The following is a 22,801-nucleotide window of genomic DNA, read 5'->3' on the forward strand; positions in this document are numbered from 1 at the left end:
TACAGTACACTCCTTTAGGAAGGCGAATGCAAACTTTGACTTCGTTCATACATGTGCAGTTATTAATTCCAGTGAAGTTTACTGCTCAAGTTCAGTATGTCACTGACAGAACATTCTTCAGTAATGAATCAGAAAGAATATTTACAGACACACGTTTGTGGTGCTACTTTTATGTTTTTAATGTTTTAGACATGCGACGCAATGTAGTTGTCAATCAATGTATGTGAGCTATTGGTGCTGACACTGTCAGTGTCCTCTTTGGCTGACAGTTTGTGTGTGTCTAACCTTGGCCAGCCCTCAAACGTGGAGACGGTGAAGAGCGCCATCATAGCCATCAGCACATTGTCAAAGTTAAAGTCACTGTTGTACCACAGTCTCTCTCGCACCTGCGGCAGTGCCGTCTCACCGATACTGTACACGATGTACGTCCCTCTAGAAACACACACACACGATGAAGCCTTCGCATGTGGCTCCTAAACAATCATTTGCTCCTAAACAAGCGCAGGCTTACCTGCAGTCCTCCGGGCTTGACTTGGCATCGTCTGTGCAGCCATAAAACTTCCCCTGCAGACAAAAGAGTTTCATAAGGGCCTGTCCTGCGCTCATGGACAGTGTTCGTGCTGTTTTCAGGCTGATGTACCTTGAAGAGCTGAACGCCGATACAAGCGAACATGAACTGAAGGAGCGTGGTCACAATCATGATGTTGCCGATCGTCCTGATGGCCACAAACACACACTGAACCACATGCTGCATGAACAGGGAGACAGAGAGAAAACTTGAAGGCTCTAACCTCAAACACGGTTTTCAAACACGGTTTTCCTTAAATAATACTTGTACAAATACTGTTGTCACGTCATCCGAACGTTATATTCAGAAATTGTTCGAAAAGTGATAGTATTCTACTAAATTCCATGCATTGAAGAGCATTTATGAAGTGTTTCTGTAAGAGTGAAGGTCTGACTTTGAGTCCTTTGGCTCTGTTGATGGCTCGGAGGGGTCGAAGCACACGCAGAATCCTCAGTATCTTCACCACTGAAATGGCAGATGATCTGCAAACAACGTTCGTTTGTTGAGTACTGATAATTCACAAATCTTTTACACTCATCCCAATGCAACTGTATGAAAAGGACCGTTACGACCGTACTGTATTCCGAAAGAAACAAGAGAGACTCCGACCACCAGCAGGTCCAATAAATTAAAGTAACTCCGGCAAAAAGCTCCTTTGTGCAGGAAAGCACCAAACGCCATCATCTAAAGAACATGAGAAAAATATAGACGACATGAGAACAGATCTCGATAACACGGATTTCTAGCAAACAAACACAGTAGTAGTTATGAAAAATTGCTGTGTTTAACCGCGATAAAGAACTCTGTGGTGCCTGACAGGATCCAGTCTTTACCTTCAGCAGGATCTCTACCGTAAATATAGCAGTAAAGGCGTAGTCAAAATAACCCAGAACCTGCAAAAAACAACATCAGATGACACATTATAGTGACGCAACATCATCGTTTTATGGTCTGAAATATAGAATCCATACAGAAGGAAAAAATAAAAGATCAGTAACACAATAAATGAAAAAAGCCTTATTTTATCATGACTCTGTTAAAACACTTCCTTTAAAACCACAAACACAACCTGTCAACTCAGACCAGCAAGGGTTGTAAAAGTCTGAGACGAACTATACAGTTTTTGCCCTATAAAAGTCAAAACGTCTAGCGAATATCTCTAGAATGTATAGAAATCTACCATTTGTGTATGTGTGTGTTAACCATATTTCTGTGACAAATGTGTTCCCAGGAGTGATAAAACCCTGTTAAAACCTCATTTTCGGACTGCTGTCATTTAAAAAATGTTACAAAAATATAGTAACAAATGCCCAAAGTGTTCTGTTGGGCTTAGGTGAAAGTGTTTCTTCCTGAGTGAATCACCTGGCCTTGAGAAAACCTGCTGTATTTGATAAAGTCACACAGTTTAACCAGGGGCGGCGTTTGCGGCAGTTGCCATACCCTAGCATTCAGACAAAACAGTGGAAACAAAGTGTGCATATTGATCCTCATTAAAGATAATCCGAAAAACGACACTCAATCATCAATAGCTTCAATGGTGTAGTGGGTAAGATGTGTGACTAGTCATTTTTGACACTATCACGTTGCTGGTTCGAATCCACCTTTAGCTGGTCTACATTTTCACATCACATATTAGATCATACAGGCATTTATTTTCAACAAATTGGAGAAACTATTTAAAAAGTGTTTAATAATAAAGTGTATGGTAAGGTAAGCAGGGAGGTCTTTATTATCGACATATGCCAATAAATTAATTATTATTTTTTATTTTAACAGTCACATAACAATCTCATCTGCCCAAGCCAGATGTATGAATATTGCAAGATAAATAATATTGTTACATTATCAGTGAATAATTAAAAAATGTACTCCATGTGCCAGGGTTGCGCAGTCGCAGTTTACGCAGTTTTAATCTTTTGGATTAATGTTACCTGTGTTTTCATTTGGATGAACAGATTTTACACTGCTTCAACCTCACCGCTACTTATGCAATAAACTTCACTGCGACAAGGTAAGACATGTTTTATTTTTAAACCTGTTTGCTGTTAATTTCATGTTTGGCCTATATTTTAGACTCGTACCCGTTGTTGGGTTTTAATGACAACATCTGGCTGTTGGCTTGAAGCGATCGTCACACACAGTATAAATGGCAAATGGTTTAGTAGATATTTTAATGATATGGGGGTTGGGTTTGTTATCTGTAAGTCTCTGTGCATGTTCGTGCATTCATTCAGCTTTGTGGATTCTTGTACATGTTTTGTTTAGATATGATGTGGTACAATTTAGGGTTCCGTTACATTGGAATGTCATTGTTGCATGGCCAGAGGAAATTTTGCCATACCCTAGGTTTTGGTGAAACGCCGCCACTGGGTTTAACACACAAAAAAATTTAACTATGTAGTGTAATTGCTATTGCGGTTGACTGGCTGCTCTCCCCGCTCTGTCCAGGAATGAGTGCATGGATGGGCACGTGGAGTTTGCCCAGAACTGAACCATACCGACACCAACTAGATGCATTATTATTTAATCAAAAATGTTATTTGGCGAAAGTGGACCTAACTGAACCATAAGCTCTTTGTTGTGACTGTGGCCACTGTCAGGGGTTTCTTACGATGTTTCTGGCAGATGAGTTACGAATGGGATCCTCGGCTGCCAGCGAGACAGAGCTCAGCATGATGAAGATGAGGATGAGGTTGGTGAAGATCTGATGATTGATCAGTCTATGACACAGCACACGAATCCTGCGTTCCACACAGAGGTGAGAGGTCACTCAGAGGACGGGCAAATTTACATCGATTGACAAATACGGCTAAATGTTTGTGCGAGACGTACGGGTTGGATCTGCTGAAGATGAAGAAGGCGCTGCCCTCAGGAATGGGCGGCGTCTTTTCTTTGAGACTGAGATCTGAGAGTCTCTGAGTCCGTGGTCCTGACGGGATCTCAGGCTCGTCCTTTTCATCCTCACCTACAAACACACACACACGCATCAGAGCACTGGAGCTCATGTGATCGGATGAGCATTGAGTAGATGTTCACCTGCATAGTCGCCCATGTCCTCTGTATGATCTTCATCAGCATCCACATCTACAGACACCTGCAACACAAACACACAAATCTCAAAAACTAAACCTCATATGGGCAGTGTAGGGATTTATTATCTTATCTTGAGTCATGTCAGTGTCATTACGCACAAATAACTGACTGGCAGCCAATGACAATAAATGTCAACATCACCAACCGCTGTGTTTGCGTCTTCACCATCTTTCTTCGTCATACTCTTCCTCCTCTTGTTCTTCTTCTCTTGTTCTCTCTGGGCTGAGTTCAAACTCTCAGCGTCTGCCAGGTTATCCACAGCGATGGCCAAGAAGACGTTCAGTAAGATATCTGATGAGCCGAGTCAAGATTTCAAACATGCACATATGCAAACATGCAGTTCTGTTTACATTTCTGTTCATTCAAATTCGATAAAACATTATTTGAAAAACCAAACAATAAACAGAAATGCCTTTACAAAAAATGAAATCAGTTGAGACACTAGAATTATTAACTAAAATGAAATAAAAACTATTTAACTACTTGAACTAATAAAGTTCATTCTGTCAGGATGAGAAGGATGGACAAGTTACTGTCACAGTCAGGAAAGATACAATTTCCACAGATGAAGAGGATGATGAAGTAGATGCTCACGAGCATGCCAGAGGAGGACGGACCTCCGTATGCCATGATCCCATCATACATCACTGCATTCCAGTCCTCACCTGTCAAGATCTGTTTGAACAAACACATCGCACAGACATTAACACAGAACCACGTGTTAAAAAAGACAATCCAACAGCAAAAGGGAGCGGATGAGGGGCGTGAAACACACACCTGAAACACAGTGAGCAGCGCTTGAGGGAAGTTATCAAAGGTGCTTCGTTTGGTTACAGTCTCGTCAAAGTTGAACTTGCCGCCGAAGAGCTGCATTCCCAGCAGACTGAAGATGATGATGAAGAGAAAGAGCAGCAGAAGCAGAGATGCGATGGACTTCATGGAGTTCAACAGAGATGCCACCAGATTACTCAAAGATGCCCAGTGACTACAAACAGAGATGGTCAATTAAAACCACATTTCACTAACAAACTGTAAAGTTCTGGCATTATTTACTCGCCCGTGTTTTAAATCATGTGTTCTGTGGAGCTCAAAACTCAGGAATTGTTTAATTATCATTTTCACAGTGTAATAGCTTTCATGGATAAAAAAGTCTATTTGAAAAAGGCGATGCAACCACTATAAGAATTCTACAAAGAATTAAGAGAACCAAAGTTCAAAGAAAATACCAAAGAAATATGGGATGAGTTCTGTGGGAATGGATTCTAAACCAACCAAAGAATGCATTACATCAAGGAGGAATGTCAACAAAGAACTCCATACACTACAATAGTGCATTGATAATTGCACAAAATACTGTATTATACCTTAATATTTATTATGATACGGTTCAAAAACACTGTAGCATCTAGGAATTTTACTACAGTTTACTATAATACAGTATACTGCAATATTTTTTTTTCATTTGGACTGGCACCTTATTACTGTTAATAAACACCATTACATGCTTTGACAGTTAAACCTTTTTTTAGCTAAGCAGTGATGATACGTTTACCTCACATGTCAAATGGTTTGTTGCGCCCACTCAAAAAAATTGTGCACCAGCCGCCACTGGTCAGAACACTGTGACTCACCGGGTGACTTTGAAGATTCTGAGGAGACGAACGCAGCGGAAAACAGAGATGCCAAGAGGAGACATAAACTCCAACTCCACGAGGATGGTCTCCATAATGCCTCCACAAACCACGAAACAGTCGAACCGGTTGAAGAGCGAGACAAAGTACGCCTGAAGTCCCAGACTGTACATCTTGACCAACATCTCACATGTAAACAGAGCTAATAATACCTTATTAGCCACATCTGCAGACAAACATCACAAAAACAAAGTTCTTGAACACAGTGTGTGTGTGTGTTTCCTTGTATTTTTATGTGAAAAATAAATTGGTGGATCTTCACAATGAGTTTTTAAAATATGCTTTAAAAGAATCAGAATCAGAATCAGAAGAGCTTTATTGCCAAGTGTGCTTGCACACACAAGGAATTTTCTTTGGTGTTGGAAGCTTCTAGTACAGACATTCAACACAATGACAGTACAATATAATACGATTTACAGTCTAAAAGATTCTAAATTGTGCATATATAAAATAAAGACTATTTTACAGAAAATGGGGGATAATAACATATAAGAGACATTGTACAGGGTAGTATATAGTAGAATAAACATATTGTATGTACACTTGTGCAAATGGATAATTTAGTAAGTAGAGGTAGTGTTATATGCATGTATACATAAGATGTAGATATAATAAGGCACTATAGTGCACACTATAGGAGTAGTGGAAGTGGAATATTGCTCTTAAGGAGCAGTTATCTGTTTAGGAGGGAGATTGCCTGGGGGAAGAAGCTGCTTCTGTGTCTGGAAGTCCTGGTGTTTGGTGCTCTAAAGCGCCGGCCAGAGGGCAGCAGATCAAAGAGTTTGTGTGCTGGGTGTGTGGAGTCAATGATGATTTTTCTTGCCCTGTTTTTCACTCTGGAATCGTACAGGTCCTGAAGTGTGGGCAGAGGAGCACCAATAATTTTCTCAGCACTACGAACTGTCCGTTGTAGTCTTCGTAGGTCTGATTTGGTGGCCGAGCCATACCAAACAGTAATTGAAGTGCACAGAACAGATTCGATGACCACTGAGTAGAACTGGGTCAGTAGCTCCTGTGGTAGGTTGAACTTCCTCAATTGACGGAGGAAGTATAACCTCTGCTGGGCCTTCTTTACAATGGAGTCTATGTGGGACTCCCACTTCAGGTCCTGAGAGATGGTGGAGCCCAGGAACCTGAATGACTCCACAGTATCCACAGTGCTGTCCAGGATGGTGAGGGGAGGAAGTGATGGAGGGTTCCTTCTGAAATCCACTATCATCTCCACTGTCTTGAATGCATTCAGCTCTAGGTTGTTTTGACTACACCAGGCAGCCAGCTGAGCAACCTCCTTTCTGTAGGCAGATTCATCACCGTCTTGAATAAGGCCAATGACTGTGGTGTCATCTGCAAACTTCAGGAGTTTGACAGAAGGGTCTGTAGAGGTGCATTCGTTTGTGTAGAGTGAATATAGCAGTGGAGAAAGAACACATCCTTGAGGAGCTCCGGTGCTGATGGTACATGTGCTGGATTTAAATTTTCCCAACCTCACTAGCTGCTGCCTGTTCGACAGGAAGTTAATAATCCACTGACAGGTAGAGGTTGGCACAGAGAGCTGGGTAAGCTTGGGCAGGAGGAGGTCTGGGATTATGGTGTTGAAGGCCGAGCTGAAGTCTACAAACAGGATCCTGACGTAAGTCCCTGGTCTGTCTAGGTGTTGTAGGATGTAATGCAGTCCCATGTTTACTGCATCGTCCACAGACCTGTTTGCTCGGTAAGCAAACTGGAGGGGATCAAGAAGTGGTCTGGTGATGTCCTTCAGGTGGGCCAGTACAAGTCTCTCAAATGACTTCATGACCACAGATGTTAAAGCAACAGGCCTGTAGTCATTAAGTCCAGATATTTTGGGTTTCTTCTGTACAGGGATGATGGTGGAGCGTTTGAAGCATGAAGGGACTTCACACTGCTCCAAAGATCTGTTAAAAATATTAGTGAAGATGGGCGACAGCTGCTCCGCACAGACTTTCAGGCAGGAGGGTGAGACATTGTCTGGGCCTGGTGCTTTTCTGATCTTTTGTTTGCGGAAAAGCTGGCAAACATCCTCTTCGCAGATCTTAAGTGCAGGTTGAATGTCAAGAGGAGGTGTTAATGGTATAGCAGAGATAGGGTCAGGGCGGGTGTGAAGGGTGAGACTCTGCATTTCAAAACGACAATAGAAGTCGTTCAGGTCGTCAGCCAGTCGTTGATTACCCATAGACTGAGGGGATGATGGCTTGTAGTTGGTAATGTCTTTCAGGCCTTTCCACACCGATGCAGGGTCGTTGGCTGAAAACTGGTTCTTCAGCTTTTCAGAGTAGCTTCTCTTAGCTGCTCTTATCTCCTTTGTCAGTGTGTTTTTGGCCTGATTATACAAGACTTTGTCCCCACTTCTGTAAGCATCTTCTTTGGCCTGACGAAGCTGTCTCAGTTTCATTGTAAACCATGGTTTGTCATTGTTGTATGTTAAGCGAGTCCTGGTGGGAATACACATGTCCTCACAGAAGCTGATGTAGGATGTCACTGTGTCAGTTAACTCATCCAGATCAGTGGCTGCAGCTTCAAAGACACTCCAATCCGTGCAGTCGAAACAGGCTTGTAAGGCCCGCTCTGTTTCGCTGCTCCATCTCTTTGCTGTTCTTGCTACAGGCTTGGCAGATTTAAGCTTCTGTCTGTAGGTCGGAAGAAGATGAACCAGGCAATGATCAGAGAGACCCAGAGCTGCTCTGGGAACAGAGTGGTATGCATCCCGTATTGTGGTGTAACAGTGATCCAGAATGTTGCTGTCTCTGGTGGGGCATGTGATATGCTGCCTGTATTTTGGCAGCTCACGGGAGAGGTTTGCTCTGTTAAAGTCCCCAATAATAATAATAAGAGAATCCGGGTGTTGCTGCTCCGTGTCAGTGATGTAATCCGCCAGCTGTTGCAGCGCCGCGCTCGCACAAGCATGTGGAGGAATGTAAACATTCACGAGAATAAATGAGGAAAACTCGCGTGGCGAATAAAAAGGTTTGCAGTTGATAGAGAACGCTTCTAAGTACGAAAAGCACATCTTCTTCAGTGTTGTTATATCTCTGCACCAACCTTCGTTTATATAAAAACATAATCCACCACCACGTGTCTTCCCTGTTGACTCGGCAATGCGATCCGCTCTGAACAGCTGAAAACCCGGCAGATGTAACGCGCTGTCCGGTATGGTGTCATTGAGCCATGTTTCTGTGAAACACAGCGCAGCGGAGTTGGAAAAATCTTTGTTTGTCCTGGTGAGTAAGAGTATTTCGTCCGTTTTGTTGGTAAGGGAGCGGACATTCGCCAGGTGTATACTCGGCAGCGGGGTCCTAAATCCGCGTCGTCGGAGTCTGACGAGCGCACCCGCTCGCTTTCCCCGCTTGCGTCTTTTAGAGCGTTTGTACAGAGCTGCCGCTCCTCCGAGTAAAATGTCCAGTAAGACGTCTGAATTTTCAAAATTAGGGAAAAGATTGATAGAAGGGCATTGCTTAATGTTAAGCAATTCGTCCCTGGTAAAGGTGATAAAAGAAGAGTAGCTTAAAACAGGAAAAACAAACAAAAAAGACATAAGTACTAGAGCACTCCAAACCGAGGCAGCCATCCGCGGCGCCATCTTGAATTCCGAAAAGTGTGTTCATAATAATGAAATAAGACATCTTATTAAGCCTTAAAGGTGTCATGAATTAAGACATCAATTTTAACCCGAGCTTTTGTTATAGAAGAGGGAATCATATTCAAGCGAATATCCTGTAAGTGTCAGAACTGAAAACGCCCTTGTTACTGAAATTACAACTGTTATTGACACCAGGCCCAGCGAACGCCAAGTCCTGGAATGCACCTATGATAGGCTGAACACCGCCTCCACAGAAGAATATCAACGATTACTTCTCTAGTCCCGCCCACTGGTTCGTGCATGACAGTACTGAAGTAACACAAGTTGAGCGGAACCAGATAGAGCGAGCAAGCAATAAACATGCTGTTATAGATCGCAAAATATTGTGCAGTGCCTGGTTGTGAAAGAATACAGTCGCTGCATAACCTTCCTTTGGATTCCGACATTAGTAATGCTTGGTGGAGTTTATTTTTAAAGACATTCCAGCTCACGTGGGTAAAACATTGAGGGTTTGTTCACTTCATTTCTCCGAGGATTCCTTTGTGAACAAGGCACAGGTCGACGCTGGATTTGTGGAGAGACTAAAATTAAAAAGCAGTGCTGTGCGGTCAATATTGGATCCAACAGGAATGGCGCAGTAATCTTATGTGAGTAAAACATATTTGTACTATGCGTCACTATTGCTTTGTTAGAGATCGCTTGATATGTCCTGCTAATGTGTAACCTAACGTTACGTGTCTAACCAAATTCACAGAAGGCTCCAACTAAGTTTACTACGCAAACTGCTATCCAATCATAGCAGTGGGCGTTTACTTCCAAGTCTTCAATGCGGTACGCCCAGTAAAACTGAGCGTTTGTTGAGCCGGCCTCAAAACCTGGGTAGAAAATAGCCTATTACTTATTGATTTTGATGTTTTCGAATGTAAAAACCATGCGGACGTCATAAGTAGACCACAGTTGGCAAAACCGTGGTTTTTGGTTTGCAGGTTTCATTGCAGGTTTTCATTTAAAAATACATTTATGCATCTTTTCGCTGTTATCCCGAGCCAGTTAAGTTACAGGACCTCTTTCTTTTTTGATGATAAACACTAAAATAAACATAAATAAAAGTGATATGTAAAGATAAATTGATTAAATCATCTTTTGCTTTAATTTAATATTTGCTTTGTTTTAAAGACCCCCTGTGGTGAAAATCAAGTTTTTAATGTCGTTTATCCACAAGTTCCCTACGCCCCATGATGCTTTGCGCAAATGATGGGTGAAACCTCCGGTTCAATATAAACAAACAAGTTTCGTCCTTATTTCAAGGCATTCGTTTACAGCAGAATGTGAACTTGCACTTATAAACTACAGCATTCTGTCCACTACTTTATAGAGGAATGGGATGATGATTTTAATACTTGACTGTGAATATTTAGCAACGTTAATTGATTCAGTTGTTGGGATGGTAAACCAGTGAGCAATTTGAAAATCATGGAGGGTTTTCAAAATCTTTACATGATGTCGATTGTGTGCTATTTAAAGATGTGGTAAAAATTTTTTTAAAGTGAACTGCAAAGCGTTATGAAACCAACAGTATTACAATTCAAAATATAAATCACAGTCTCATTTTCTGTCATCAGATTAAGTTATTCAATGCTGCAATACACTACCTCTACCGGGGTTCCGGAAGTTTCACCCATCATCGTTCTTACAGCAGCATCCCCAGGAAACAGGTGGATATGTTTATGTGGTGTTTTTAATATGCTTTAAGACAAACCATGTGCAAATTTATGATTTTAAACCACTGCTGAGTATTTTTTCCATAAAACTGCAGCCAGTTAACTCCAGTTAACAACCTGTAACCAATCAGATCAACTCATTTGACCCCTGTGGATCAACAGTTTAAGGGATAAATATGTTAAGATGGCGCATAGATTTGGGCTACAAGGATCGCCGCACGGCTGTGTCAACTCTCAGTTTCACTTTCAGTTTTAACAGTGTCTGGAACTGCAGAGTATGATTGAGTGGAGGCGGGGCTAATTTGCACATTCATGTATCTGCATATACTTAAGGGGTAGCATTACATTCAAGCTATTTTAAAGCAGGAAAAATATTTTAACATGAAAAACACTTAAATATGTCATTTTTAAGGTCAACGATTATTCTTAAGGGATAAAACTATCAACGACAGTGGGACTTTAAAAACGAATTGTGTTGCCTTGGTATAAAATCTTCATGAGAAGTCCTCACTAATAGAACTAATAATATATGGTTTCTTACCCTGGACCTCCGTGAGCCAGTCTGGTTGGTTGTAATGCTCAGATGATATGGTCAGTGTGTTCAGAAACACCAACAGAATGACCAGCCAATAAAAGATGGTGGACTTGACCACAGCTCTGCATTTTCTGCGACAGAACCTGTTCCAGCACCGCCAGCGGCTGAGAAGACACATCACGTCCACATCTTATGCGTGCTTTCACACAGATACATAGGAGCAAATGTTTCTGTATGTCAGTGTATATTGTCATTAGTTCCCTTTCGAGAGAGGTCTCTCTACATTGTGAAACGCTAGGGGAATCACCTTCTCCAACCTTTACTGAATCCTTATTGAACAACGCCAGTGAAAATAAAATGTAACTGACCAATGCCGGTCAAGACGGCGCTTAGGGGCGTGGTGCCACTCCTATATAACTCACCGTGTGGACCGCATTCCTCAGAATCTTTCTCCTTCACTCACCTTTTGCATGCTGTTGAGGATACGCTTCAAAGAAGAGGAATTCTTCGGATCCTTCTGCTCGTGTGTTCCGGTATGCCGATTTGCAACTTATGTTAGGGGCCCATCAACCCGCAGGACACGCACTCACACTGCGTTCTCTGCCTGGGTCTGGCCCATGCAGAGGGGGCTCTCTCTGAGTCTAACTGCCCGCACTGCGAAGACCTTCCGGTGCGGGTGCTTAAGGCTTGGAGAGTCACCGCCCTCGGAGATTTTGTTAGGCAGCGTCCCACCGCCAGCAAGTCGGATGAGAGCCTCCGTCCCGCTGATGAAGCTACGGAGATGATCCTGTTTGGCGCTTCGGGAGATGAAGACGAGCTCATGTCACTGGAGGCTTCGGACAGGGATCTGTCAGGGTCAGAGGAGCTAGAGGCGTCGGAGAAGGAGCGGGCGGAGTGGGATGCCCCCCCCGCGCTTCACGAGGAGCTTGTCCGTGTTCTCATCAGGGCCGTACAAGACCTTGGCCTCGAGTGGAACTCCCCCGACGAGCCGGCGAGGAGTAAGCTGGACACGTGGTTTCTTCAGCCGGGCCGCTGCACCGCAGCCCAGAAGAAACGCGCGCCTTTTTTCCCAGATGTCCACGAGGAGGTCGTGAAAGCATGGTCGGTGCGCACCCACGCCTCAGGATCGGCCATTTTCTCCCTGGTGGATGGGGCGGAAGCCCGCGGCTATGCGCGCATTACCACCGTCGAGCAGGCAATTGCGGCGCACCTGGGTCCGTCTTCGTCATCGCTGCGATCCGAGGCAGTGCTGCCGTCTAAGCCGTGCCGGATGACTGCCCACATAGCAGAGAAGGCGTATGCCGCCTCTGGGGAGGCTGCCTCTGCTCTACACACCATGGCGTTCCTCCAGGTTTTCCAGGCTCAGCTGCTGCATTCTCTGGATGGGGTAGAACCTAACCCGGACGGTGTTAAGGACCTGCGCGCAGCCACAGATTTCGCGCTTATGGTCACTAAGCGCACAGCCCAAGCCAACGGCCGCACCATGGGCTTCATGGTTGCGCTCTACCGTCACCTGTGGCTGACGCTTACGTATCTCAAGGAGGCGGACAAGAGAGCCCTCCTGAATGCTCCGTTGTCTCCCTCTGGTCTATTCAGGGATGCCGTGGATGCCGTCATCCAGGGTTTCATGGAGGACCAGAAGCGCTCGCGCGCTGTGAGCCAGGTACTCCCCAGACGCCTTGCCCAGCTATCTTCGCGTCACCGATCCTCATCTGCGCGCTCGGCGCAGAGACCGGTGAAGCAGCCCACGCTCACGGCCCCCTCTGCTGCCGCAGCTCCCGAACCGGCGGTTCGCCCCATACAGTTTCGAGACATGCCCAGGAAGTGCCATGGCCCGGGGAAGGACCCTCGCACAAGGGGAGGTTTGGCGTCAGGGCCGAAGCCGAGTTCCTGACGAGTTCGCTGTGAGGAGGAGCGTGCTCGACGGGGGACCTCCCGCAAAGAGTCCGAGGTTCTCGTCTGTCCCCCTAGCGGTTGCGGGCGGCACAGAGAACGATTGTGTTATGGATGTTGTTGTGCACACATGCACACATTTTCACAATCAGAGCATTTTCCTCGTCTGATGAACGCAGCAAGCTCGCCGCCTCCGTGCCGCGAGCTGCTGTTGTCTCATCCTGTGCCAAGCTGGTTGCACCCCTGGCTTAACGGCGATGGACCAATCCCGCCTTATGTCCCGTCTCATACTCGGTTACTGCGAGTCAGAGATCTCTCGGCGGAGCTCGGAGCGTCGCTCGTATGCTGCCGCTGAGTCCGCCGATGGCGGCTTCCCCCTCGCACGGGATAACCCAGAGAGTGCAGAATGAGACGTTGCGTCCCTTGCAGGTTTGCAAGGAAGCATGGCAGTCCATCCCGGGTATCTCGCCCTGGGTGCTGAATATAGTAGAGAACGGCTACTCGCTCCAGTTTCGGCGCAGGCTGCCCCGCTTCAATGGCGTGGTCCCGTCCGTAATCTCCCCACGGAATATACCGCTGTTGAGATAGGAGATCGACAGCCTCCTCGCGAAGCAAGCGATAGAGGTAGTCTTCTCAAGCGAGAGAGAGAGCGGCTTCTACAGCCGCTTTTTTGTCATTCCAAAGAGAGATGGGGGCTTCCGGCTGATTCTAGACCTGAGACCCATCAATCGTGCGCTGTACAAACGCGCTTTCAGAATGTTCACGATAAAACAGATCCTCGCGTAGACTCGGCCCGGGGACTGGTTATTTCAGTGGATCTAAAAGATGCAAACTTTCATGTTCAAATAGCCCCTCGCCACAGGCGCTTTCTGAGGTTTGCATTCGAGGGCACCGCGTACCAATTCATGGTGCTCTCCTTCGGGCTGGCGTTAGCTCCGCGCTCTTTTACAAAGATAGTGGATGAGGTTTTATCCCCTCTGAGAGCGAGGGGTATGCGCATTCTGAATTATTTGGACGATTGGCTAGTTTTAGCCCACTCGCAAGAGATGCTCGATGCCCATGCATGCAGGCTCCTTTCGATAACAGATGCGATAGCGCTGGCATACGCCAGTCAGGGCTTGGACTGCCCGATCGATCTTAGGGCCCACTCTACTAGAGCTGTGGCGTCTTCATGGGCTTGGTCGATAGGGGTGTCTGTTCGGGACATTTGTGCAGCAGCGGGCTGTGGTCTTCGCAGAATACCTTCGCCAGATTTTACAGGCTGGATGTGTCCTCTCTAGCGGCACAAGTGCTGTCTGTTTCGGCGCCACCCACAGCTGCCTGTAGCGACTAACGGCTTAGCTATGCTGCGCTCAGCTAGGTCGTATAGGGGGTGGGGGAGGTGTAGAGTCTACGCCTATGAGCCTGTAGACAACACTTTATGCATAGCTTGGATCAGTATGTATTGCGACTTGAGACGGTAATGCGGAATGACAGTATTTGTTTTCGCCCCGTTCAATTCCACTCGTTGAGCTACTAGGTGTCCTTTTTCGCCGGTGGGGGCAAACCTGCCTCCGGCAGTTCTTATTAGCAGGCGCCCAGCTATTCCGTGCGCTGCTATCTATCGCCCTTAAAATCATTTCTTTGCTGTATGTCCTGCCGCTCTGAGCCTAGCGCGGCATCACAGCTCAGTTCACACTAAAATGTTAGTGGGTATGCAAATTTTTGCCAAAACTTAGGACCGTTCGGATTGGCTCCCGCTTGCGCGGTATCCAATGGGCTTGATACTCATGCTCGAGGCTATGCCCTGTGGCTGAAAGGGGAGGTTTTTCTCTTTTATCCTGATCATGTGGGGGAGCGTTAGTTTTCACTCTTTGCTGCTCTCACGGCGTGATTTTATTCGGTTCCCCTAGCGTTTCATGCAATGTAGAGAGACCTCTCTCGAAAGGGAACGTCTCTGGTTACTGTCGTAACCTCGGTTCCCTGAGAGGAGGAAACGAGACATTGCGTAAACCGCCGTGCTCGCGTGCTCAGATCGTCGCGCTGTAATGTTTCAGTCGTAACATTCTGAGGAATGTGGTCCAGACGGCGAGTTATATAGGGGTGGCGCCACGCCCCTAAGCACCGTATTGACCGGCATTGGCCAGTTATATTTTATTTTCACTGGCGTTGTTCAATAAGGATTCAGTAAAGGTGATTTCCCTAGCATTTCACGCAATGTCTCGTTCCCTCCTCTCAGGGAATCGAGGTTACGACAGTAAGCGGAGACGATTAATTGTTATGTAATACAGACTAAATATAGACTCTCACTTCTCCAAGTTGAGAGACATATCTGTTCATTTAGCAGCAGTTGTTGTAATGTGTGTTAGTGTGATTTGAACATGTGTATCCGGATGAGGATTACTGAGGGTTAAACTCACAGAAGAAAAAACAGAAGAGAATACAGAAGAAAAAACTGATTCCAGGGGATAGGCTATTCCAGAAAGCAGGTTACTTTTAGTCAGTTTCTGACCCTAAACGTTCGGTCCACTTTCCAACGAAGTCTGGCGCAGTTCGATTGAAATATGAATGCAACACGGACCAAAGGCATCTAACCGAACCAAAAACAGGAAGTGATAACAAGATACGACCTGAAAATCAAGTGATTTGGTATAAAAGGAGTGTTTATTAGATCTGTGCTTGACCATGTAACAGAATTCCTGGCACAATTTTGACTGCTTTAAACACTTCATGAGGTCTACGCGAGTTACCTGCTTGCTAAAAATATCATCATATGTGCAGGAATACACTGAGCATGTATAACCCAGCACACAGCATTCATTGTTTGTCCGGTAAGTTCCGTATCAAAATATAAATTATAAAAGCTGTCCAATCACATTGCGACTTTAAACTTAGCTGTTAGGTTCAGTATCTTTAGGTTCGCTGTTAAAATACCACTAAGCGACTAAATAGATTTGTTTTTGTCTTTTTTTTTGGTGTGGACCAAACCGAACTACAAATATAAACGCACCCTAAACATCAGCGCTACAGATTTAAAGGGCTAGTTCACCCGAAAAAATTTAAGCATTTACTCATCCTTAGATTGTTCCAAATCTGTATACATTTCTTTGTTCTGCTAAACACACATGAAGATATTTCTAAGAATGTCAGTAACCAAGCAGATCTCATCCCCCATTTACTGCCATAGTAGGGAAAATAAATGCTATGGGAGTCAGTGGGGGATGAGATTTGTTTGGTTCCTGACATTCATCCAAATATCTTCATTTGTGTTTAGCAGAACAAAGAAATGTATACAGATTTGGAACAATCTAAGGATGAGTAAATGATGACAGAACTACCACTTTAAAGATTAATAATAATTTTTAATTAAAAATAATAATATTTCTCTTCAGGTGTTTTTTTCTATGTAATATCATTTCTATCCTTCTGCTTTTCTGCTCTGTTTGCTCTTTTTTCAAAATGAAAGTCGTTTAAATTTGACATTTTGTTTATTATAATGTCAACTTTTGCATTGGTTTAATGTGTGTTTTTGTTCTGGCAACTCTCACTTCAACCATTGTTTTTGTGAGTGTTTTGTACTGTAATTTGTTTTGTCACATAAGATTCGCATCTCAGAAGAATAGTGTTACATTCAAGTCATTTTAAGGCATGAAGAAATTACTATCACAGGAAAAACATTTACATGTTGTTTTTAAGTGATAAAACTATCAAAGGCAGTGAGTTCTTCAAATAAGAAGATTCACATCACGTCATAACAATTAAAAGTTCCAACTGGAACGAGAAAGGACTTTTATACCTTAAATCTGTGTTTCTGCTTTGACTCTACAGAGGTTCAACACAAAAGATGTTCAGGAAAACTAACGTATCAAACACAACATGCAACAAGCAACATGAAGCCTCACGATGAATACATGAATACAAAAACACCAATAACACAGAAGCAGCATACTGAGCCACTGACCTGAACTTTGACTTTGTCAATTTTTGACTGAAAGAGTAAAAGATACGACATCACGACACAAGCTCACAGTAAAAACTGCTCATTTCTCATGAAGATAGATTGAAGAGACACGCTTACCAGACAGGTCCACAGCAGAAGATCTTCTCTTCCTCTCTTGGGTTTTCTGTGTTCACAGATTCTGTCTCGCTCTTCAGAATGTTTGCTGTAGACACACAGTACAGTTCACATTCATGCCTGTACCAGACATAGAAAGAGTAAAGTATGCCAAAAAAATGAGCAGAGGGCAAACATGGCGTAACGATGTGCTATGATGTACCTCATGCACATCATCACTCCATGTTTGCCCTCTGCTCATTTTTTTGGCATACTTTACTCTTTCTATGTCATCAAATTGTATGTTCGTTACAGTATGTGACTTCACATATTCCTTTTTAATAGAAATAATAAATTGAAATCACTTCTATTCATAAATCTGCTCTTTCAATATTTTAAGCTTTTTACCATATTGGCTGATAAAATTTCCCTAGGATACAGAATGCAGACCTGACTCAATACTTACAGACGGCTGAATACACGTGTGTGTGTGTTGTGTACGTACGGTTGTGTTTGGCCTCCTGATCTCCCTCCTCATCATTATCAGGATCGATATCTTCAGCCTGTGTGATCCAGTCCAGATAGCCCTTCAGATCTTCCTCTAACTGCTGTTTCTCTCTCAGTTTGTGGAAATCTCCTCGAGCCTTCGCTTTCTCACGCTCCTTAGAAAACTCTCTATGTCACACACAAATTCACCAAAAACTCGGAGATGAGTGGCGTAATAGCATCACACAGGTACCGTGTTTGAATGATGACGGGTCACTCACCCGCTGAGAACACCCAGTACCAGATTGAGGACGAAGAACGAGCCAAAGATGACCAGACTGACAAAATAGACCCAGGGCAACTCCGAGCCCATAGCATCATTCATCTGAAACACACACAACATCTCGCATTAGAGAGCAAATCACACGGTAAACGGTACAAGTTTTGATCAGAAATAAAAATCTATTTTATGGAATGAAATCAGTCTTTCTGAAACCTCGGCTGTCCAAAATCAGTTTTTTTATTGCTCTTTTTAAAAATACTTTATATTGGTTAGATATTTGCAAAACCCAGAGACAATTATACAGGCCATGGGCGGACTGGCCATAACGTATGGGGCCGTAACAGATGCGTTTGCCGCTAACATATGGGGCCGTAACGGAGGCGTTGGCCACTTAAACGGACATATTATAAATGCTAATGCATGCAACGCGAATGCAAAAGACACAGATGCATGCACACCAAACCCCACGCCCCCCCCCCAGACAGATTCAGTCGACAGATTCAGTAGAGGGCCGATGCGGGCCTAAAAATGCCAGGGCCGATTTTTCTTCCCAGTCCAGCCCTGATACAGGCTGACTTATATTAATCATTTAGGGCCAAAAAAAGGTAAAAATCCCGAAATATAGAGATACGAGGTTTCAGAGGAACGGCAGAGATATGCGTGTCTAAATACAGTAAACTTCTATTGTTGTTCTTGTTGGGGCTGGTGTGTGTATACGGAGGACGGCCTGTTGTTCTGTGGTCTTTCGACTTGATCGCTTCAGTCTTACAGCATCAATCTCATCAACCTCTACTGAGCTGTGTGTGCGGGTGTCATGGAAAAGCGCTTGGCGTGGAAGAGGAGAAAGAGCAAACGTTAACATCAGTGAAGGGGAATGTTTGACCTCAATCATTACTCTACATCTCACCCAATACAGCACATCTGTCCAGCCCTCCATGGTGATACTCTGGAACACTGTCAGCATGGCAAACAGGAAGTTGTCAAAGTTTGTGATGCCGTTGTTGGGCCCGTGCCAGCCGTCCCTGCACACAGTGCCATTGAAAGGACAGTGACGGCCGTGACCTGAAAGAGAACAGGGGGTGGGCTCTTCTTCTGCAAATGTTCCTGTGCACATGGAGAGAGGGAGAACACAGAGAACCGTCAAACATAGTACTTATATTATGGGACAACACACTTATTACGATATGCTCATTCATGTGACACTTTGAAAAAAACGTAAATGACTGTAGCATTTTATGACGTTCCTACAACTTTAGTACAGTATGCTGAGGAAGTGAGATGAGGTGACGGGACACTGACGTGTGCCGTTCAGATAGCAGGTGGCATGCATCTTCCCAATGAAGAGCTCAAGGCCGATGACGGCGTAGATGATGATGACGAACAGAACGAGCAGAGCGATGTGCAGCAGTGGAACCATGGCTTTAATGATGGAGTTTAGCACCACCTGTAGACCTACACACAGGGGCTTTTATCAGCATTTTGACACTCCATTATTGTGTTAAATTATGACACTGTATCACATGCTTGTGTGTGTAAATAACGGGTGAAGGTGATGACACACTTGGCACTCCGGAGACGAGGCGGAGGGGCCGCAAAACCCTAAATGCTCGTAAAGCCTTCACGTCAAATCCACCTGGCTTCCCTCCGGAAAGATCTCGATCTTTGGTTAGCAGCTCCAGCACCACGCTGAAAAGACTACACAAACACAACAGCGACATGATTATACATGATACAAACATACACATGTACATTTAAATAGAGAGAGTGTGACGAAAGAGAAGGTATTTTCTACAAAGATATTTTAAAACAGGCTGGACTGATATGTTGGTATCCCTAGAAAGCATAATAACTCATTCTAGTAATGTTTTAAATCAGTTGTTTTTTCATTAGTATCACACGTCTTCAATCCCAATGTCAATGGAGAACACTAAAAACAGCTGTTTGGCATCATCTTTTAAGTCTGATGTGATCTGAAACTTTATCTACGCCCAACTAATGTTAGGATCACAAGAAGGACAATGCAAAGACATTGCACAACGTCTTTAATCCCTCGGATGAGTCTATCACAACTAATCCCGCTTGAACAAAACATTGAACTAGTGCGATGTGAAGTGACACCCTTTAAACCTGAGACAGATGGATAAGAAAGCAAATACTACCTGTTAAAACTCACGGGGAGCACCATTAAATGATCCATGGTTTTATTATAGTAAAAGTGTAGTAACAGTTTTTGGCAGGAGCGCTTGTTTTGTAGTCAAATTGTAGTTTTGTCCCTGTGCCCCTATAGTCCAGATCGGATTTGGAATGATGACCAACACAAAGAAAAGGCAATTGCTTGTTTTCGGACCTGTGAATGCTGTACTCTTTGAGAAGATGTATAACAGCACCCTCTACTGTTTAACAGCGAAAACATGGAAAGCCGGAAAAAACTGGTCATAAATGATGGGGAAAACTTACAAATGGTGTAAGGAGAGTTAAAGTGGAAGTCTTACTGAGGCTAAGGAAATTAACAGTCATATCAAATCATGTACATGAGCGTCTGACGGTTTACTTACCCCACAATGACGATAACAAAATCCAACATGTTCCAGCCATTTCTCACATAGGAGTTCTGATGCATGACCAGTCCATAAGCAATGATCTTGAGAAAGGTCTCAATCGTGAAAATGATCAGAAAGGCATATTCTACTGTTTCCTGTGAAACAGAATGACAGAAAACATATTTTAATTGTATTTCTTTCATCTCCACATTCTTATATGTGCGTGACATGCTACAACTGAGAAATTGCCAATGGGAGTCCTAAATATTTTGGTTTAATCGCATTTGGCAAAGGCTGTAGACTAATGCTACTAATGTTGTAAATAATGTTCAGTTTCTTGTTATGAAATAATGTTCGAAGGCAGATCGATTTGCTTCATAAGATGTCTGTCATGGCTCTGCTTCATTTAGTCAGGTTTTTCTTGGTCCTGTAGCAGAGCTATGACAAAGCCTTAGGTTTTGTGTGAGAAGACCATGGGATGTCTATCTTCTGATATCCCATGCGTTTTCTCGTGTCTTGTCATTGGCCCCGCCCCTCTCGTCTCATGTATTGCTTTCCTGCCGTGTCTAATGTTCCCCACCTGCCCTCGTTAATGATCCTTCGTTTGTCTACCCTTTAAATAGTCCTCATGTTTCATTGTCTTGTTGCTCGTGGATTACGTTATATTCCTGGTACCTGTAATCTCGTGTTGTATTTCAAGCCTGTCCAAATTGATGTTTCTTGTTGCCACCGTGAGTCATTGTTGGTCTTGTTTATGTCAGTTTAAGTCAAGTGTTTTGTAGTCTAGTTAATAGTTCTTGGTTCCTGTGTTTTCCTGTTATCATTTATTCCCCTTGTCTTTGCCATTTTACCCCCGCGTGGGTTTTTGTTTTGTTATTTGTTTGTTATTAATAAAATACCCCTGTTAACCCCTTACCTGCCGTTGCCTGCATTTGGGTTCTTCCTGCCACATCGTTGATAGAATCCACGAGCCACTAACGAACCCAGCAGGCAACAAGATGGACTTCACTCCCACCAACCGCTGGTCTTGCACCTCCAATCCAGTTTGGTGGGAGGCAATAACCTCCCAGTCACGCGCCGGAGGTGGCCCGTTTACAGCCCAGAGCCATCGTCCGTTGCGGGACTACGCTCGGGACGTCGAGGCCAGGGGAGCTTCCGTCCCTGAGGTGCTGGTCCATGCCTATCTGGTGGCCGGGATGGACGACCCTCCACCCTTTCCGGAGCGGGAGGAGATGGTATATCACAGTTAGTGGAACGGCTGCAGCTCCGAGAGGAGCTAGTCAAAGGCAGGTCTCCTCTCGTTCCGCTCTGGTGTCCGTCCCGGAGGACCGCGTGATAGGCACCCTCACTATCAGAGGCCCAGCACCTCCAGTCCCGAGCTCGGCTGCTCCGGACCCTCCCATGATCCTCCGTGGCAAGCGGGGGAGGAGGGTGTCCGGGGGACGTCTACGGACTCCGGTGCGGAGCTAGCCACGCCCTCCACTGCTGCCTCGCAACCAACCACAGGCCCTGCGGTTCGGTTGAAGAAGAAGAGGCAGCGGAGGGGGGCACGGATTCCAGTGTCCAGTCCGGTGATCCAGCCGGCATCCAGTCCGGTGATCCTGTCCGGTGTCCAGTCCGGCGTCCTGGTCGGGATCCAGCCCAGTGCAGCCGGCCTTCCAGCCGGCGACTCAGCCGGTCCCCAGTTCGGCAGCCAAGCCGGCCCCTGGGAAACTCCCAGGGTCAAAGACTGCCCTCCCCAGGACTTCCTCTGTCAAGCCCACCGGGGCATCACGCTCTCAAGCGCCACCTCGGGCTAAGACTATTCCCCCTTCTCCCCACCCCCATGGACTGCCTCCCATGAGCCCTTGTTTGCCCCCCCCTCCCTTGTTTGTTATTTTTATTGTCGCACCCCAATTCTGTTGTTATTTTGTCATATCTGCCGTTGATTTTGTTTTCTCTGTTTTGCCTTGTCCTGTCTGTCACCCAGTCGGTCTTGTCTCGTCCGTCTACCCCTTGGTGAGCACCTGGAGGTGCTCATTAAAGGGGGGGCTTCTGTCATGGCTCTGCTTCATTTAGTCAGGTTTTTCTTGGTCCTGTAGCAGAGCCATGACAAAGCCTTAGGTTTTGTCATGGCATCTTCCTGCCACATCGTTGACAATGTCAATATGTCACCAAGACCCAAAGGGATTACTTTTTGTCAAATATATCTGTTTTTTTAACTGTCAAACTGCCAGTGTCCTGAAATTTCATCCTACCCGTCAGATTGTCCTACCAGGCATGCGCACATCAATATCGCATAATTGTTTTTGCGCTGTAAAATCATCCTAACTGTTAATTTTATACCGTTACGACAATCTGATAGGGTATTTTCGTTGTTAAAT

At 44.7% G+C, this 22,801-nt stretch overlaps 1 protein-coding gene across 7 annotated transcripts in view; it reads right to left on the reverse strand.

Annotated features, from left to right (window-relative positions):
• Positions 1-22,801, reverse strand: part of cacna1db (calcium channel, voltage-dependent, L type, alpha 1D subunit, b) — a 61,210-nt gene that overhangs the window by 28,802 nt on the left and 9,607 nt on the right. For 4 of the 7 annotated variants that reach the window (XM_057357152.1, XM_057357154.1, XM_057357155.1 and 1 more), the window contains 22 exons: positions 20,454-20,593; positions 19,460-19,593; positions 19,198-19,350; positions 18,806-19,002; positions 17,897-18,000; positions 17,635-17,804; positions 17,154-17,238; positions 17,037-17,063; positions 11,210-11,367; positions 5,293-5,518; positions 4,439-4,646; positions 4,216-4,336; positions 3,807-3,952; positions 3,605-3,662; positions 3,401-3,533; positions 3,180-3,309; positions 1,402-1,461; positions 1,146-1,252; positions 963-1,050; positions 641-748; positions 512-564; positions 286-432 (listed from right to left, as the gene is read on the reverse strand). In XM_057357152.1, the coding sequence (XP_057213135.1) occupies positions 286-432; positions 512-564; positions 641-748; positions 963-1,050; positions 1,146-1,252; positions 1,402-1,461; positions 3,180-3,309; positions 3,401-3,533; positions 3,605-3,662; positions 3,807-3,952; positions 4,216-4,336; positions 4,439-4,646; positions 5,293-5,518; positions 11,210-11,367; positions 17,037-17,063; positions 17,154-17,238; positions 17,635-17,804; positions 17,897-18,000; positions 18,806-19,002; positions 19,198-19,350; positions 19,460-19,593; positions 20,454-20,593 (2,753 nt within the window). The remainder of the gene's footprint in view (positions 1-285; positions 433-511; positions 565-640; positions 749-962; positions 1,051-1,145; positions 1,253-1,401; positions 1,462-3,179; positions 3,310-3,400; positions 3,534-3,604; positions 3,663-3,806; positions 3,953-4,215; positions 4,337-4,438; positions 4,647-5,292; positions 5,519-11,209; positions 11,368-17,036; positions 17,064-17,153; positions 17,239-17,634; positions 17,805-17,896; positions 18,001-18,805; positions 19,003-19,197; positions 19,351-19,459; positions 19,594-20,453; positions 20,594-22,801) is intronic. The other 3 variants (XM_057357153.1, XM_057357158.1, XM_057357156.1) reach the window with 2 other exon arrangements.

This window comes from Triplophysa rosa, linkage group LG17 (genome assembly GCF_024868665.1).
Source record: "Triplophysa rosa linkage group LG17, Trosa_1v2, whole genome shotgun sequence".
Classification (NCBI taxonomy): domain Eukaryota; kingdom Metazoa; phylum Chordata; class Actinopteri; order Cypriniformes; family Nemacheilidae; genus Triplophysa; species Triplophysa rosa.